Source organism: Mus musculus, chromosome 13 (genome assembly GCF_000001635.26).
Source record: "Mus musculus strain C57BL/6J chromosome 13, GRCm38.p6 C57BL/6J".
Lineage (NCBI taxonomy): Eukaryota > Metazoa > Chordata > Mammalia > Rodentia > Muridae > Mus > Mus musculus.
Window position 1 is genome coordinate 105,107,651 of NC_000079.6, and position 20,225 is coordinate 105,127,875.

The following is a 20,225-nucleotide window of genomic DNA, read 5'->3' on the forward strand; positions in this document are numbered from 1 at the left end:
ATTCACCTGCCTCTGCCTCCCAAGTGCTGGGATTAAAGGTGTGTGCCACCACTGCCCGGCAACCTTGTCATAAAAGCTTATTAATTTTATTGTCATAGCATTACTTCATAAGACTTGTGAGAATCAAAGTGTTATTGTAGAGAAATATAACTGGTTATTTAGCTAATACAGGCTGGACATTTCATACTCAAAATGTTTGGGACCAGAAGTGATTTGGATCTCAGAGTCTTCTTTATGTCACAGTATTTACGTTTTAATAATGAGATATCTTAGAAATGGAATGCAGGTCCAGGCCAAAATAATTTACATTCTATTTTTTCTTGAAGGAAATTTCATGCAATGTTTTACTTCTCTTTATTTTTAAGAATGACCTGTAGCATGGCGTCAGGTATGGAATCACCTGTTTGTGGGCTCAAAACACTTCAGGTTCGGGAGCATTTGGAATTTTTAGATTATAAAAATCTGCACTTCATCATTACATATAGAATGCCAGCAAAGAATTTCTCCCTAAACCATGTGGGAAGCAGTAGATATGCCAGGGTTTTCAATGACTGAAACCTCAGCTAAATATAAAAGTCTCTAAGCGTATAAAAGGCAAAGAACATTCACTTTGGCCTGTGACTTTTCTAAAGGATATGGTGCCACAGTCTCTCAACGTATCTTTTCAGAGGAAAGGTGCCAGCTTACATCTTAATGTTCTGCTGAATCGTTGGTTGCATATATCATATTGATTAATTCTAAAATGCTATAAATATTTTACTGTATTCTTAAAATATGCTGCTTTATGTAAATCCGGCGCTTTTAAATATGCAATGATGAGATGTAAATTCATGGGACATTTTTCTCTTTTGAATTTTTGCTTAGACAGGGGTCTGCCCCAGGATACTTTCAGTAGTAAGTCCTGGTTACTACCTAAGGGTCAATGGTGTTGCATTTTCCTTCTGTGTGCTAGGCCAAGTGTTGCATGCACGGCTCTGCTGTATCCAGCTTGCTTTCGCTTTCTGAGACAGGTATTACTAACTTGACCAACAAGTCATGAACTTAGTTTATAATACAGGCTTTGAACTTATGATTCTCCTGACTCAACCTCCCAAATCGCCAGGACTGCAGGCTTGTACCACTGATTCTGACTTTTATTTTCCTTATTACCACTTATTTACTCTTGTGACAAGTACAGTTCTTACAGAATGCAGTAGAGATATACCAGGACTTTCTTCTTATCACAGTGTGATTAAATTTTATGAAATTTTCAGTTAGGAGTAAAAAATTGTCTTTTTTTTATGAAGTATGTCTGCATGCTCACATACACTAAAAATAATTTTTAAATTAGGGAATTATTGCGCAGTTATTGGTCATACTACTGCATTTCCCTATATTGCAGGGCTTCTTTTTTAAACTCCTTAAAATTTTCTTTGGGACTACAGTGCTTTCTGGATTGCAAAGAGACATAGCTGAAGGTCTCTAAAAACCATGGCATTTGTAACTGAAAGTTGGGCTAATTAACAGACAGGTGTTAAAAATGCTTTCTCTTAAAATATAGTCTTGCACGTACTGAAAGTTGGGACTGGAAAAACATTCTTGTGATTTAAACTTAACTTTTCATGTGATTTTTTTTTTAATTTTAGGAAACCATGAGTTTGATTTTGGTGTTGATATTTTGGAAGAGTATATGAAACAAATGCACTTTACCTGGTTCCTCAGTAACGTCCATGACAGATTCACATCTGAACCTCTTGGGCATGGTGCAGTCAAAAAGATAGTTAACTGGAACAATCGGAAAATTGGCTTAATGGGACTAGTTGAAGAAGACTGGCTTGATACTCTGGCCACAGTTAATAAGGCCAATGTAAATTATAAAGATTATGTGGAAACTGCTAATGAGCTAGCCGTGGAGCTCCGAGCAGAAGGGGCTGACCTTGTGATCGCCATGACGCACATGAAGTGGAAAAATGACACCAGGCTTGCCCAGCATGCAGAAGGGCTTGATTTGATCCTGGGAGGCCATGACCACGAATATGGGATCAAGAAAGTGAACGAGACTTGGATTGTCAAGAGTGGATCTGATTTTAAAAATCTGACAAAAATAGACATACAGCTGTTCGATGCTTCGTTCCAGTATGTATTTGAGAAAGTGGAAATTTTGAGCTACTTGGAAGAAGATTCATATATCAAAGCAATAGTAAGAGATTTTACTCAAAACATACAGGTGGGTGAGGATTGTTAAGTTGTTCAGCTTGTGTGGGTTGATTACACGGACATTTTAGACAGCATTGTAGACCACATCATAGCCTGTGATTGATGAGCGACACTAAAAGAGCATCTTCAGTCACAATAAATTTGTGATAGTTTTCTATCTTTTTAAATTTACACATCCACTTAGTTTTATTTTGACTTTGTAAATAATGATAGGAATTTAATAAATTAGATTTATTTCTAATATGCTTTATATTATATTCTTGTTATAAGAGCTCATTAATTTTATTTTCATAACTTCATAAGACTTGAGCATCAAAAGTGTTATTGTAGGAAATATAATTGGTTATTTAGCTAATACAGGTTGAGCATTTCATATTCAAAACGATGTTTTTTTTACTTCACATATCTATAAGTTATTTGGATCTTAGAGTTTTCTTGATTTCATGGTATCTACATTTTAATAATGAACTATCTTGGAAATGGAAATAAATAATAAAAGGAGTTTAGACATTTCTGTCTATTTTAACTGATATCAATTAAATATTTTTCTGTACTCAAATTGTGCAAGTATTATGTCTTTAATAAAGAGATTTATATTTTTGTTAAGCATGAGGTTAGTACAAAAGCACAGGTGACTTTTGTAACAATTTGTATTAAAAATATTCCACCTTTAAACTTTTGTCATCTGGTCACTTAGGGATTGCCTTTGTTCTAGGGCCCCAAGCATGTTGAGCAAATTTTAGCTACTTAAAAGTGTGTGTGTACACGTATGTGTGTGTGTTCACTTTTGTGAAGGATTTGTGAAACATAAGCCATGCTATATTGATATCTATGCATTTATTATTTAATATAACCTTTGGCACATATGTTAATTCTGTAAGAAACAGAGGCTTCTGTTATATTTCAGTTGGAAGTAATTAACTGATCAGTAAGTAATTTCATGTTGGGTCAGCTTGTTTTCATGAATATTGCATATTTTTATAACAGGTTTCTGGCTCTAAAAGGCTAGGATAGAGGTTTCAAAACTGTATGGTAACGTGGTTTATTGCATAATTTAAAAGTGAATCTTTGTTGGGTGGTTATTAGTTTGGTATTCTTTTGGTACTGTGACATGGAAAAGAAGAGTTCCAGTAAATTCTTTGGATGTTTAACTTGAAGGTAAAAATAAGTGGTCAAATAGAGAAAATTAAATTTAAAAATCGATAAAACACAAGGAATGTTGACTTTAGAAAGCTATTTTTCTTCTTTTAGTATATGTTAGAAGAAGTTCTTTGCCCAATTGATGTGGCATTGGATGGCCGTGAGATTACTGTAAGAAGATGTGAGAGCAACCTTGGAAATCTGGTGACAAATGCAATGTTAGAGGCCACGCATGCTGATGTGGCACTCCTTAATTCAGGTGACTCGGGTGTTAGAGAGGACATAAAATGACCAAGCCCAGGTTCTCAGAGCTTGTAGTAATAGTAGTCATTTGTAAGATTCATAAAGTCCTACTTAGAAACGTTATTAATTGCATGAGTTCACCAACCCATCTGCTGCCATGATTGGGTATTTGGAACCAGACTCTGGAGATGAGTTTGTCAATGAAATTTTATGAAGATATCACCTGTCACTCATCTGCCTTAAACCTGTTGTGCTGTTAGATTTTTGACTAAAAGAAAAGCAATAGATGTAAGTCTTTCACTGGAAGTTCTTGCATTTTGACCAGTTTTGCCTTCCTACCTCTTTAATAAGGAAACGTTTTTCTGCTGGACTGACAGGGACCTGGTCTTAGCCTCTTCATTTTTGTTTGAAGTTGGTTGACTTAGGAGTTTTAAGACTTTAAGAGTCTACAGAAAATTAAAAACAATCCTCTAAAAACAACTTTCATTCATATACTGTAACTGAGAGACTCGGGCATTATCTAACTGCAGAGGCTGGGCCCCCAAGTTTCTACAGTTTAGAATGTAGGGTGGAGCTGAAGCTCAGCGGAAGAGCTCTGGGCGGGTGTGTAGCAGGCGTTGGGTTTGATCCCATTTCAGCTTCTGTGTTCCGCTCCCCAGAATTTACAGTGTAACCCCACTTAACATCCTAACGATAAACTTCTTAGAATTCTGTTTTTCATGGAAGATACAAATGGTCTTAACTACATATGAGTGCTTTAGAACTGTCCATGGAAACATTTCCCAAGAGTGAAATTTTTGTAGTTGTTTCTGTGTGAAGATCTCCATTCTGCAATTCATAGGCCTAGTTCTGTGGACACAGGGAGAGAGGGCAGAGGCTTTCCAGTTTAATACTACAACTTTTAGTTAAGAAGAACGTGGTAGGTAACATGAAATCAGATCTTCTAATGAATATGTTGTATGTAAAATTAAACTGAAAGTAAATGTGAGGCAGACATTAGAAACCAGATTAGGACCTTTTGTCCTAGGGATGTAAGAGTTGGAGTTTATGTGTAACACTGAATCATCCCAGCACTTCTGGATGGGAAAATGAAAGCATTTCTCCCCTTTGGAATCACTGTAGGTACTCTCAGGTATGACAGAATACACCCGCCAGGGAATTTCACTCTGCATGACCTTTTGGCCATACTCCCCATTGTGGACCCAGTTTTAGTTGTCAGAGCAACGGGTGCACAGCTGCTGGAAGCACTTGAAAATGGGGTTTACAAGTACCCAGCTCTGGATGGCAGGTATGTTCATATGTTGCTACTAAGTTATGTACTTAACTTCACAATGGGACTGTACAAAGACAAATTTAAAAATGGTTTAACAATTTAAAATCCATAAAAATGTAAGCATAGTTTAAAAGAATCTCTCACTATTTTTACTAAAGGATCTTGAGAGTGACAAGATATTGGCATGTAAAAAGTAAGAATCAGTATTACTTTTAGTGATATGCAAGTATATTTATGCACTACTTAATTTTAGTATTTAAGTACCTAAACCCACCTTTGAACTTCCTTCAGATTATTTAAAAAATAAAGTAGTGCTTTGCTGTTTAGCTTCCATATCCAGATCTCACTAGAATTCTTAGCTAGATGAGGCTAAGTGAGTAGACTTAGGTGCTTCTCCTTTGTGTTATAGCCTTAAATCAAGTATCTGAGAACATTACAATCTAGGTATTGTCATATCACACCTAGGCTACCACAGTGCCAAGAAATATAAGCTGAAAAAATATGAAAGAAATCCTCTGGAGAAAGAAGTCAGAGAAACACTTCATGCTTTCATAAATTTCTATGTCAAATTTGGTTAAAATATGTATCGGAACATTAACATACCATATGATTCAGCCAGTGAATCTGTACAGTTGTTTCCTAGCTTTTCAGGGTTGTACAGTTATTGTCAGAATCAATTCAGGAACATTTCATCACTCTGCAAAGGGACTGCCAGTTACTTCCCCTCAGCCTCAGCTCTAGGCAAGCATGGGCTCCTTTAATCTCCCTGGTTACCTGGTATGCCAGTTATAGGAGCCATTCCTGTAATGCGACCCCTTTAAGAACTTCTTTCACTGAGCATGCTTTCAAGGTTCATCCACGTTGTAGTATGCACCCGTATTTATTTCTATTTATTGCTGAGCAACACCCCCATATGTGGGTAATAGCACTCACCCATCTATTGATAGAACCTAGTGGGGAAGCCCCCACTCAATTTCCGATTCGGCGGGCACCCAAAGAATCATGAAAAGGCCTTGATGTAATTACATGAGGTAGTTTAATGACGGAGCTCCAGGCCAACATGTATCCCACACAGGAGATAATGGATGTCGGCCACGAGGCTCGGAAGCTAGGGGTTTTTATGGGGTAAGGGGCTTAGGGGTGTGGAATTCAGCATAGCGACACACTATTGGCTTATTCAAACATCAGCAAAAAAATTACATGTACGTGCAGGGTGTCAGAGTTCTGTGAGTTGTTGACTCAGTTCAGATAGCCCTGTTATGTCCTCACATTCCTCTTATCTTTATGGTCAAGGATGTTCCCAGGAATGTTTTAACTAAGGGGCATACCCGGGCTTGTTTTTCTTTATTCTCAGCCCCAGGCAGCCTCTAGGCTCACAAACAACCAGCAATTTCTGAGTACTTTATATGACTTACAGGTCTTGAAATTTCATCTTTCTTTCACTATCAGTTGATGGACACTTCAAGTGTTTCCTTTTTTTCTACCATTATAAACACTGCTGCTGTGAAAATCCAGATGCAGGGTTGGTTGGGCTCTCAGGTGTCCAGTACATGTCAGATTCCAAGTGCTGAGTCCTATGGAACCTGACAGGCTGTTTTCCAAAGTGACTGCACTGCTTTAACACTGTCCCTGCAGGATGTCACCTAGAGGCTTCAGTTTCTCCACTTCCCTGCCAACCCGTGTTCCCTTCCTTGCTATCTGTCCTAGTTAACGTGAAGCAGGGTTTTGTGGTGCTGGTTGGCATCTCTCCGATGGCTGCTGATGCTGACCATCTCTTCATGTACTTATTGGCCATTTGTCTGTCTTCTTCAGATGCGCCTCTGTCTTTACCCTTTTGTAAAGGTTGTTCTTAAAACAACTCTTACTGACTTACATGTTCTTACAGACGGAGCCTCAAAATCTTACGTTATTTATAGAGTGGAATGGAGATTGCCAGAGCTGGAGTGCAGGAATATTAGCCCAGGGATATAAAATTACAGTTGATAGGGGGAATAGTTCCAAAGATTTATTACACAGCACAATGATTACAGTTAATTAGGATATATTGTATGTTTAAAAATGATGTAAGTTGAGTGTGCTTAATAACAGTGACTATGTGAGGTAATACACATCAATTTGCATATTCTACCAAGTGCATTTACTTTAAAACATACAGAATATGCTAAATTTTAGTTTTGTTTGTTGATGCAGAAGTAAATTTTCAGGTTAAATGATATCAATAAGATAAGAGTATGATTATTATTGGAAAACAGTTGATGCAACTTTTTACTTACCTCCATCCTAAAAATGCCCTTCCGTCTTCCAGTGTTGCTTCCTCAACTCAAGGCAAGTAAATTTACCCAAAAGTTGTCTTCAGCTTCACCATATTTCTTATAACTGACATGTATCTTAGAGTTCCTAGTGCCATGATAAAAAGCACCATGACCAAAAGCAGCCTGGGGAGGAAAGAGTTCATTCATTGTACATTCATCCCTGAGGGGATGATTAGGGCAGGAACTCTCAGCAGGAACTTGGAGGCACGCTATGGAGGAATACTGCTAGCTGACTTGCTCCTCAAGGCTTGCCTAGCCTGCCTTCTTATAGCACCCTGGCCCATCATCCCAGGGCTGGGTGTTACTGCCCACAGTAAGCTGGGCCTCTCACAACAATCATCAATCAAGAAAATGCCTTACAGGCTCACTCACAGACCAAGCTGGGCCTCTCACAACAATCTTCAATCAAGAAAATGCCTTACAGGCTCACTCACAGACCAATCTCAATTGAGGTTCCTCTTACCAGATGACTGTAGTCTGTGCCAAGTTAACAAAAAACTAACCAGTACAGTATATGATAAGGAAAGCCTTGTCTGCCTGTGGGCAAATTCAATGAGACAATGATTTTTAGCCTGCTTATAAATGGAATTAGAGGTAGAAAAATGATTTTCAGGGAAATGAATAGTGTATATATATGGAGAGATGAATATTAGGCCCTGACCATGAAATTGATGTTCGAAGATAGACATACAAGATAAGCAATACTAATCAGAGTGTGCTGAGCCTGGTACATAATTAGAAGGGTAGTTTAATTGATGCCAAATATTGCTATCTTTCTCATGCAATTTAAAGATATTTGAGAATACCTTTGCATCTAATTTTAATCAAATTTCTGACAATACTTCTGCATATAAACTAATCAACTTCCACCTGAAATTTGACTAGGTAATTACAGCTGAGAAACCTCTCTGTGTCTATTCCCAACAGGCCTTCCACGGGACTACACTCCTCACATGTTAATGCACCAGTTATTTTTCTAAAAACACCAGTAGTCAATGTAGTGCTCCTGCTTAAACAGTTCCCTTAGCCCACAGCAAATGAGGTCAAGCACTTTGGAGGCATCTTCTCACATTGGCTCAGTGTTGCCTTTCCAAACCCAAGCCACCTGTCAGATGTAAACTGTAGTTCTGCTCTCTCATTTATTACAAATCTCATCTTTTACCTCCCAATGCACAGGCTGTCTCAAACCTGTGTCTCCAACAGCCCGGGACTTCTGCCTAGCATACCCTTCCTCTGTCACCTCAGATTAGTCATCCCTTTCTGTTGTTCTCCTGGTAGAAGTTTAATTACAGCTTTGAGATCATTGTTTTCTAATACAAACATTCAGTTTTGCAAATTTCTCTATAAGCACTATTTTCGTGGCATTATAAGATGGTTGATATATTGTATTCTTCTTCTTACCCTTTTTAGCTCATAACACTTAATTTTCTTTGATATTTTCTTCATTATGTATGGATACATATTTAAGTTTCTAAGATTTTCTTGTTACCTTTGCCATTGGTTTCTAGTTTCTACTCAGAAATCTTATTTTGTAGGATTTCCATTCTTTAGTATTAGAGTATTTGTTTCATGGTCTTAGTTAAATTTTCATGTATATTCTAATATATACTTTTAAAAATTGGTGGTGAATGTTTCTGTTCCTCTTAAATCCTTGCAACTTTTCTACCAATTGTAATATTTAATAAGGAACATGGAATGCTTCATTTGGTCATGACTTGGTTTTTCTCTTTCATTTGTTTAGGTCTTGGTTCAGTTTCGTTAGGTATTAGGTATGCATATATATATTCAATGTTGTACCATATTGACTATTTGGCCATTTTATTATATACAGTGAAGGGGTAAAAAAAAAACTATAGTATTTTTTTGTTGTTGTTTAATTCAGTTGTCTCTATTATTGTAAATAAACTTTGTTTCCTCTTAACCAGACATATTCATTTAGGTGTTCTCTGTGACTTAATACACTGAGTTAGATTTGTGTATTTGTGTAACAAAGGCAGTATGGCTTGTGAAGCCTAGAATACTTAGCTGCCTATTCTATGAGAAGAATAATATTCCCTTTCATCATTTGTCTCTTCATCTCTTTGCTCTGGAGTATACTGCGGGCTTAATACACCCAGTCCAGGTTTCTTGGATATGTCTTTGTGTTGTTCATTTTTGTGTGCTCACTTATTTTTAAATTATGCAAGTCATTGTTCTTTAAATTAGATACTTATAAGATAGAATACAATTTGTGGCTTATATTTAGTTTCATAATTTCTCTATTTGTGAGTTGAAACCTTTTGACTCTACTAAATTATTTTTGTTTTTGCATGTTTAAATACTTAGTGTTTATTTTGTATTTGATTCTTTTTTTTTATTCTGTATTTTGTGTGTTCTGTGGCTTTTGCCTAGCATACCCTTCATCTGTCATCACAGATTTGTCACCCCTCTCTGTTGTTCTCATGGTAGATGCCCATACATCTGATCTTGTCTGGCCTCCTACTGGGGCTAGACAAGGCAGCCCTGTTGGGAATCCAACAGAGGGCCAATATCTAATATCTTTCTATCTATCTATCTATCTATCTATCTATCTATCTATCTATCTATCTATCTATCTATCTATCCTATGTTTGATATATGTATATATGTATATATATATATATATATATATATATATAAATACATACACACACACACACATATGTATAAAACTCAAGAAATTAGACACCAACAAACCAAATAACCTAATTTGAAAAGGGGGTACAGAGCTAAACAGAGATTCTCAATAAAGTAATCTCAAGCGGCCAAGAAGCATGTAAAGAATTGTTCAGCATCCTTAGTCATTAGAGAAATGCAAATCAAACAACCCTGAGATCCCATCTCACACCATCAGAATGGCTAAGATCAAAATGGATCAAGGGGAATACTTCCTCATTGCTGGCCGAGTGCAAACTTACACAACTACTTGGGAAAGCAATCTGGCAGTTTCTCAGAAAACTGGAGATAGTTCCGCCTGAAGACCCAGCTATACTGCTCCTGGCCATATATAGCACCGAACCACAAGGGCACGTGCTCCACTATGTTTGTTCATAGCAGCTTTATTTGTAGTAGTCACAAACTGGAGACAACCCAGATGTCCTTCAACTGAAGCGCGAGAACAGAAAATGCGGTTCTCTTACACAATGGAATACCATTCAGCTATTCAAAACAGGGACACCATGAATTTTCCAGACAAATGGATGTAACTAGAAATTATCTCAAGTGAGGTAACCCAGCCCCCAAAAGACATGCATGATGTATACTCACTGATAAGTGGATATTGACTGTAAAGTACAGGATACCCAGGAGGACCCTCAGATTCACATCTTAGTCAATGTTGGTCTTGAATTTGTGATCGTCCTGCCTCAGTCTCTCAAACTCTCAGTCTGTGTTACCAAGCCCAGTGAGTCATTTTTAAAGATGGGAGTAATAGTAAACACTAATAGGTGTGTCAGGTTGTTTCTGAAGCTTATGGGGGCTGTAGTTAGGCAGCGTTTTGAAGATACATGTATGGTGTCTATTTTATTTTTGTATCCCTTTCGTAGCAGGATGGAAATTGAGGCAGTGGTCTCACAGGAATTCAGAGTTCTAGGAGAACAGAAATTCTCGAAGTAAGGATACAATTACTTAGAGTTGCTTTTATTGTTTGACGTTTTGAAACCAAAGTTCACTTGGCAAGTCTGCGGAGATGCACACAGCTTGTGTGCACCCTGCCTGACAAGTAGCCTCAGGGGAGATGCTGACCAAGTCTAGCATTCTCTCACTTCTGATTAGTGTGGTGCAGAACTGTGTGAGAAGAAGTCGTTTTTACATTTCAGGTTTCCTCAAGTTGCTGGGTTAGAATTTGGATTTGATCCAGATGCAGAACCAGGCCATCGAGTCATAAGAGACACTGTGAAAGTTCAAGGACAGTACTTACAGAGGAAGAAAGTCTATCTGCTGGCCATCAAGGAGTACATTGCAAACGTAAGAATGCTTTCCTTTGAAAGGTTTTAAGAAAACGGACTGTTTGGTGCTATGCCCACACACATGTAAGGTTCCTACCATGAATTCAGACACTTAGAAAATAATATATGTTTCCATTGCATTTTTATAATTCATGAAGTGAATAAAATTTATCTCATGGTATACAAGCACAATTACACTGTTTATTTATTATCAGATGTAAAAGTACAGGCCCTCTAAAGTCCATGCATAGCAATTCTGTTCCCTAAATGACTAGCAAATATAGCCGGAATTGTATAGCCCCAAAGTGCTAAATTGGATTGCTAAATTCAAATTTAATGATAAGTAGTCCTAAAACAGTTAATATTTCTACTTTAGATATATTTTAATTACGTACACATTACTCCATTACTTAGAATGAAATGCAGATGACTATGTTTTAAGGACTTTACATAAGAATTTGTTGTGTTTTCCTCCCTTTGATCTACAGTCCGGAGTGTGAGGAACTTTGTAAGATGCATTGATTATGTGTTCTAATCCTGAGAGCCCTTTAGTAAGTTTCAGATTAGAGCAGGCAGTAGTGGCACAAGCCATCAATCCCAGCACTCAGGAAGCAGAAGCAGGCAGATTGAGTTTGAGGCCAGCCTGGTCTACAGAGTGAGTTCCAGGACAGCCAGGGCTACACAGAGAAACATTGTCTTGAAAAATCACATACACAAAAAAATTTTCTGATTATATTCTTCAGTATCATCCTAATGGCCCTCTTTGTTAATGTTATTTCACAACCACCTTTGGAGACTGTAGGGGGCCTATTTTCACGGCCATGGAACAACTGAGGTGTCACAACAGGGTCACAGCCGCCATGTCTAGATTTATGGAGTAGGACAATTATTTAAAGTATATTAACTCAGGTTTAAGAAAATGTCATTATGTACAAAGGTAAGGAATTCCTTTCAACACTGGGATACATTTAAAATCTATGTCTGCTGTACTACCCCTGGCGTGGAACCTGAGTTCTGTTTTGGCATTTCAGGGGAAGGATGGCTACAGTATGTTTAGAGCTTGCCCTCGGATGTTTGACCCCGAGACAGCTCAGGTGCTGTCTACAGTCGTCATGAATCACTTTGAATCCATAAAAATTTTGCAAGGAAAGAAGAAGTGTCTTTCCGGCCATCGGATGAGTTTGATCACGACGACAAACAAATCGCCATCCCTCACAGGTGACAGACAGGATGGTCACGTTTCATGTGCTGCTGCCTAAATAAATGTTTCTTAGACTCTCATCTTTCGGTGGGCGTCCTGACGTGTGAAGAGAATAAAAATGGACCTGTATTTTCCAAGGTGAAATGACAGGTGCAAGGGAGAGAAGTCACAGGGCCCGCACAGGTATCCAAAGCTATGGAGAACAGAGACGGTCTAGAAAATCGTGTCCTTTTCAGGGTTTTCCGCTTCACAATCTTCAACTACCTTTGGAACATTTACCTTCTAATCCAGATGAAAAAATTATAACCTGCCAAATTAGCTTACTTCTGTCCAATTAAACATTTTGTCTTGTCCTACTTGATAGATGCTGTGCCTTGGAATACAAGTCCCCACTTACTGAGTTTAGAAACTTAGTTCTCTTTTTAAGGTCACATCAACAACAATCCAAGGCAAATCTTATCAAATCATAATTAGTTTTATAATTGGCTGATTCGTTGATAAATAATTATATTCCTAAATATATCCAAGTTCTAGAAGTTATAATTACACCTTTTGGAAGTAAAATGAACTAGCTTTTTTTAAACAAAAGAGTTCTTTTAATATGCCGGCCATATTTTCTGTCTAATTATTTTTCAAAAATGTACAATGGAAGAGAAAATGACAGCTGTCACATATGATCACCACTAAATAGACTCAGCAAGCTGTAAAACCCACCCACCCACCCACCATATATTTAACAATAATTTAAAAAATATCATGAATTTGAGAGGGGGTGGTGGAATGGGAGGAGTTGCCATGGAAAGAGAGATAGAAATGATGTAAATATAGTGCTCATGAACCAAAGTCTAGAAAACTTAAAAATATAATTATGAAGTAAATCCTTTTGAGATATTATGTAGTAATACTTTAAAGGTTTAAAAAGTTGACATAAAATTGCATCATGTGTATCATGTGATATTTCCATATGTGCATTCATTGTATAATGTTCAAATGAAGGTAAGCATATCTATTTTCTCAAACATTTATTAAGTATAAAATATCTTAAAGTCAAAATGAATTGACGCCTTTTTGTTTATTAATTTCATAAATTGCTTTATGTACTTTTGTTCATGGATGAATTCTGTGATGATGGAGAAACAAAATCTCACTACTGTTTATAAATTTCAATTCGTATTTTCTAATAAAGCTTTTGTTATGACTTTAGAACGTCTGTTTGGAGCGCATGCGTAGTATAACTGGCTCTTCTGCATTTCTAGCCTTTGAGGAAGAAACAGATGGGCCATTGGGAGTAATTGCAGTGCCTGGCCTAGAAGGAAGAATCTTCCATATTTCTCCAGACATGAAAGAACATTTGCACCAACTTAGAGCTGCGAGACAGCAAGGCCTGAGAACTTTCCCCACCATTAGTGACAGTGCACGTGAGACCTCTGATTCTGACTAACTGTAATGGAGTTGGTATGTTTTGTTAGTGCTCAAATGGATCGGACCAAGTTTAGCAGTGTTAGACATGGTAACAGAATCTTGATTGCATGTATCATTCTAGAATTGATGATAATTCTAGGGATATTGCTCTAAATGTTCTTTTCATTTAAATTTTATCAAGTCTTGTAACTTTTGACTCTTCATTGTGTTGGGCCAGAAACACAAACATTTGTGATTAAAGTGTAAACAGTATAGTGTTTATTATTAAATGAAATTCATGCTCACCTCTTCACAGTACTTATTTGTATAGTAACCTTTTTTCTCTTAGTATTGCTTATTTTTCTGTTCAAATGAGTGAATAAATACATATATATCCTCTCACTATTGGTTAATTATTAACTCTTTTGACCTTGTTGGAATTCTCTGATACAGCACCTGAACATATCTTCTTGGTAAAGTACTGAACTTTTATATTAATGACTGCAAACCATGGGCTTTATGCAATGTACTCACTACTGTTGTTCCTACTGAAGCCTCCTTTCTTACTACAGTGAAATCAGAGAAAGCAGTAGTATGATATCTAAAATAGACTTAAATATTAGCTAAAATCAGACAAGACCAAATTCACAACTGGCTTGTTAATGAGTAACTGATTGGCGATACTTCCTTGATTTACTTTTTCTTTGACAGTTTTTAAAAATTCTGTTTGTAAGTAAAAAGTTCCTATCTTTAAGTCTTCTGTTATTTTCAGAAACCACATCTGTTTTTGGAAGACCATGTGGGCCTTCTTTTAATTGGTGGGAAGTAAAAGGAGCATTCAGTGTTTATCTTCATGCTTGGTGGTGGCCACAGGAGCTGTGCACAGTACCACAGCTAAGGGAAGTGCAAGTTTACCTAATGGAAGGAGCTAGAGCTCAGTGCGCAGTTTCCAGCTCATTCTGCTTTGGTGTGCGCTCCCTATGTTCAGAAGTGAATTTGTGAACTTACATCACCTCTTAGTCATCTCTGATAATAGAGGATAAGAGTAGATACGTTTGCTCCCAAAAGTAATGGATTAAATTATTTTGTCTCATTTCAGTGATGAAAATACCCTCACAAAAATCAGCTTAAGGACAGTTGGAAGGGTTATCTGGGCTTATGGTTCCAGGGTACAGTTCACTGTAGCACAGGAGTCATGGTGGCAGGAGTTTGAGGTGGTTGTTGGTCACAGTGCAACCACAGTCAGGACGCAGAGAGAAGACGAGTGCTCCTCCCAACCCCCATTGTATTTTGTTTTGGCACTCCAGCCCATGAAATCAAGCTGCCTACATTGGGCACGGGTCTTCCTACTTCAGTAATGTATTATAGAAAAGTCCCTCATAGACAAAGCAAGAGATTTGCTTCTAGGATGGTGTTAAATCCCATGCAATTGACATTATTAATCACCACAAGTCATTTTGATTTCACTTGAATAATAAGACACCAAGCACATTTCTGAAATTGAAACCACTGTTACTGTTCTATGAAATGGACATGCGCATTAAACCATCTCCTAAGTAATTCCTTTAAAACCACAGAGTAGTGTTTCTCTCAGCCTTCATCTTTGTGCAGTAGATAATGCTTAATATTAAAAGCCACAAGTGGTCCATGTTCAGAGGCTAAAGACAGAGAATAAAGCAGCATGCTCAGCCCTAAGTGGGACATCTTTATCATATCGCTTCCTCTCAAGGCTCAGGGGTTACCATGGCAAAGGTGGTAGAGAGACTACTGTAAGACAGAGATCGTGCATGACTTCAGTGAAACTTTTTCTGACATGGCAGGTTCATTGCACATGTGACATCACAGAGGCTGGGACTGCACAAGTCCTACACTAGAGTCATCCAGACAAGATGCCAGCATGGGCGGGGGTGGGGCTCACACAGTGGGAACTGAGGAACTACAAGCAGCTGATGGCTTCTGGGAGAGGAAGAGTCAGTTTTCTTCAGTGTAGACCCGGAGAGCCTTGACACAATGTACTAGCCTGACACTCATGCACACAGTTAGCACTAAGGGGATTCAGACTCAGTGGACTTAAACGATCTGGATGGGGAAGTTTGAAGGAGTGGGGAGGAATGTTGCGCGCGCTCAACAGGCCAGGAAGAACGACGCTGCTACAGGATCCTTCTGCACACGTTTATTCAGTCCTGTTTCTTCTTGTTTATATCTCCCTTGTTTATATCTCCCTTGTTTTTATATCTCCCCCCTAATAGTAATCCTCTCTCGAATAATAATCCTCCCTCTAACCCGGGCCTCTCACTCTTATATACTCTCAGTTCCCATCCACGCACAGCAGGCCACGCCACCTCACCAGGCACACAGCTTCAGCTAATCAGGGCAGCAGGGGCAAATCTCCACCAAATTGGATTCACCTGTATCCTGGTACACCTGCGCAGCACTCAAGATGTTTGTGTCTTATATGAGGAAGTCAGGTGCAAGTCATATGACTTAGCTGCAGTCCCTGGCGCCTTTGGGACTGCCGCCACACCCGCTCCCCACAATTCCCCCTTTTTTCTTTTTTGGCAGAGAGAATGTCTGTAGATAGCCCCCCGCAGCCATGCCCCTTACCCGTCCTTGGGTGACAAACAGCATTGGTTTGATCCCTGTCTTAGGTTGGTGACATGCCCAGGGAGTCTTATCACTGACTACCTCTCAATCATGCCAAGCCACTCCTGGGGAGATTGTGTTTTGCTTGTGGCAGGTGCATCAAAAGGCCAGGATGTTAATTAACCTATGGCCAGATCTTAATTGCTGCAAGCAAGCCTCATGGGTGAAGGTAGAGGTCTGATCCCCAGTGTGCAAGCATAGGGGCCCTACACAAAACCATCCCTTAGGCTCATCACCCAGAGAGGTCTTGGCCAGCTCCCGTGTCGTTTTTCCTAGGGGAAGGGAACTAGGACACTGAACCTTCATGCAATCAGACGTACCTTCCACAGGATGCCAACAGCAAGCTATCCTCTGTGCAGTGCTTAGCCTCGCACCCCACGGCATAACGCAGCATAATTTCTTTTAGAGCGGCAAACCGAATCTGAGGAGATTGTCCCGCCTCCACTGCAGCAAAAGCCTACGCTACCATGGCGAAAGTGCGGGCCGCACACTCTGCACCTAACACATGTGCCAAACACAAAAAAAAACACACACTATAACAAGCATACATCCCAGGGCTCTCATCCCCGCTCATCTTCCCTGAAGCAAGGGATAGATAGCCAGAGGGGCTATCTCTTTAAGGGAAATTCAGGGATCAAAAAGGCATGGAAAAATGTGAACGTCATGTCGAGCTGGTATCGGCTTCTGGAACACTGAAAGGATCTCCCATCTCGGCTCCATCCTTTGTGCTTGTGGGATCATCCACCACATCCACAGGGGCAACTGGATCAGGAGCCTCATTCTTGTAGCGTCTCACCAATCTCTCCAGCACCCAAAGAGGTTCCGTCTGGTCCTGTGGAAACACACAAACAGACCCTCTCGCCCACGTCAACACCTGATCTACTCGATCCCCAGGGGAGATGGACACAATACCTCGTGGTAATGAGACCATAACCTCAATCACCTGTGTGTCCATCTGGGGAGTCAATACGCCAAATCTCTGGACAGAAGGTCCACCTATAGGTGGCTGCTGAGGAGGCATAGGGAGGGGGAGCAGAAGCTAATTCGCCTTCCTCCTCCACCTCGGCTCTTTTATTTTGTCCTTTCTGTCCACCTGATTTTACTGTGTCTTCTTTTTCCTTTTTCTTTTTAAGCCCTTCTCCTTTTCCGACATACTTTCTTGTTGCTCTATAAGGATTTTCTGACCTGTCTTGACTGCCTCTTGATTCAAACAGTAACAGAGTCCATATATCAGAACAAACAAGACCAAAACTATCAGACCTACCCACAAAGGGTCAATGGGAGAAAAAAGCATAACTACACAGCGAGGATCTATTGATCACTACACTGAGGTTATCATAGTTCCTTAACTTGTCCCCAAACCAGGAACCTTAACTTGTCCCAAAGCCAGGAACCTTATCGTTACTTTGTGCCTGCTTCCTGGCAACTTTATATTCCCCTCTATTTTATCCGAGGTCCTTCCCAAACTCCTGGGGTCCCAAGTTTCACTCACCATGAACTTACCCTGCCAGCAACCACTGACTGCTGAAAGTTCTGAACTCGGTGGGGGAGTTGGTTCCCCGTACAGGCCACCAATTGTCGCGCCCACTCTCAACCAGCAAGAACGACGCGACCACCAGTCCTTCTAACAGCAGTTTATTCAGTCCTCATCTTTCTTCTTTCTCTTCATCAGTACCGTTCCCCAGCTGAAGAGTTCTGAATCCACGCCGGATCCTTCTCAACAGTCTGTTTTATGAGAACCTTTATTAACCCCTTCTTCCCCGTTATGCAGTTCTGAATCCTCCCTGTAGCAGGGGGTCTTCACTCTTGCCTGAAGATGTTTCTTTTCCCGGGTTTCAGCACCACTTGTTGCGCGCGCTCAACAGGCCAGGAAGAACGACGCTGCTACAGGATCCTTCTGCACACGTTTATTCAGTCCTGTTTCTTCTTGTTTATATCTCCCTTGTTTATATCTCCCTTGTTTTTATATCTCCCCCCTAATAGTAATCCTCTCTCGAATAATAATCCTCCCTCTAACCCGGGCCTCTCACTCTTATATACTCTCAGTTCCCATCCACGCACAGCAGGCCACGCCACCTCACCAGGCACACAGCTTCAGCTAATCAGGGCAGCAGGGGCAAATCTCCACCAAATTGGATTCACCTGTATCCTGGTACACCTGCGCAGCACTCAAGATGTTTGTGTCTTATATGAGGAAGTCAGGTGCAAGTCATATGACTTAGCTGCAGTCCCTGGCGCCTTTGGGACTGCCGCCACACCCGCTCCCCACAATTCCCCCTTTTTTCTTTTTTGGCAGAGAGAATGTCTGTAGATAGCCCCCCGCAGCCATGCCCCTTACCCGTCCTTGGGTGACAAACAGCATTGGTTTGATCCCTGTCTTAGGTTGGTGACATGCCCAGGGAGTCTTATCACTGACTACCTCTCAATCATGCCAAGCCACTCCTGGGGAGATTGTGTTTTGCTTGTGGCAGGTGCATCAAAAGGCCAGGATGTTAATTAACCTATGGCCAGATCTTAATTGCTGCAAGCAAGCCTCATGGGTGAAGGTAGAGGTCTGATCCCCAGTGTGCAAGCATAGGGGCCCTACACAAAACCATCCCTTAGGCTCATCACCCAGAGAGGTCTTGGCCAGCTCCCGTGTCGTTTTTCCTAGGGGAAGGGAACTAGGACACTGAACCTTCATGCAATCAGACGTACCTTCCACAGGATGCCAACAGCAAGCTATCCTCTGTGCAGTGCTTAGCCTCGCACCCCACGGCATAACGCAGCATAATTTCTTTTAGAGCGGCAAACCGAATCTGAGGAGATTGTCCCGCCTCCACTGCAGCAAAAGCCTACGCTACCATGGCGAAAGTGCGGGCCGCACACTCTGCACCTAACACATGTGCCAAACACAAAAAAAAACACACACTATAACAAGCATACATCCCAGGGCTCTCATCCCCGCTCATCTTCCCTGAAGCAAGGGATAGATAGCCAGAGGGGCTATCTCTTTAAGGGAAATTCAGGGATCAAAAAGGCATGGAAAAATGTGAACGTCATGTCGAGCTGGTATCGGCTTCTGGAACACTGAAAGGATCTCCCATCTCGGCTCCATCCTTTGTGCTTGTGGGATCATCCACCACATCCACAGGGGCAACTGGATCAGGAGCCTCATTCTTGTAGCGTCTCACCAATCTCTCCAGCACCCAAAGAGGTTCCGTCTGGTCCTGTGGAAACACACAAACAGACCCTCTCGCCCACGTCAACACCTGATCTACTCGATCCCCAGGGGAGATGGACACAATACCTCGTGGTAATGAGACCATAACCTCAATCACCTGTGTGTCCATCTGGGGAGTCAATACGCCAAATCTCTGGACAGAAGGTCCACCTATAGGTGGCTGCTGAGGAGGCATAGGGAGGGGGAGCAGAAGCTAATTCGCCTTCCTCCTCCACCTCGGCTCTTTTATTTTGTCCTTTCTGTCCACCTGATTTTACTGTGTCTTCTTTTTCCTTTTTCTTTTTAAGCCCTTCTCCTTTTCCGACATACTTTCTTGTTGCTCTATAAGGATTTTCTGACCTGTCTTGACTGCCTCTTGATTCAAACAGTAACAGAGTCCATATATCAGAACAAACAAGACCAAAACTATCAGACCTACCCACAAAGGGTCAATGGGAGAAAAAAGCATAACTACACAGCGAGGATCTATTGATCACTACACTGAGGTTATCATAGTTCCTTAACTTGTCCCCAAACCAGGAACCTTAACTTGTCCCAAAGCCAGGAACCTTATCGTTACTTTGTGCCTGCTTCCTGGCAACTTTATATTCCCCTCTATTTTATCCGAGGTCCTTCCCAAACTCCTGGG

The 20,225-nt window shown here is 40.3% G+C and overlaps 1 protein-coding gene across 1 annotated transcript in view; it reads left to right on the plus strand.

The window, feature by feature from the left end:
- Nucleotides 1–14,132, plus strand: part of Nt5el (5' nucleotidase, ecto-like) — a 39,661-nt gene extending 25,529 nt beyond the window's left edge. The window contains exons 3-8 of the mRNA NM_025751.3: nt 1,626–2,206; nt 3,448–3,595; nt 4,702–4,867; nt 11,001–11,148; nt 12,161–12,347; nt 13,587–14,132. Of these exons, the coding sequence (NP_080027.1) occupies nt 1,626–2,206; nt 3,448–3,595; nt 4,702–4,867; nt 11,001–11,148; nt 12,161–12,347; nt 13,587–13,771 (1,415 nt within the window). The 3' untranslated portion in view covers nt 13,772–14,132. The remainder of the gene's footprint in view (nt 1–1,625; nt 2,207–3,447; nt 3,596–4,701; nt 4,868–11,000; nt 11,149–12,160; nt 12,348–13,586) is intronic.
- Nucleotides 14,133–20,225: the final 6,093 nt, after the last annotated feature.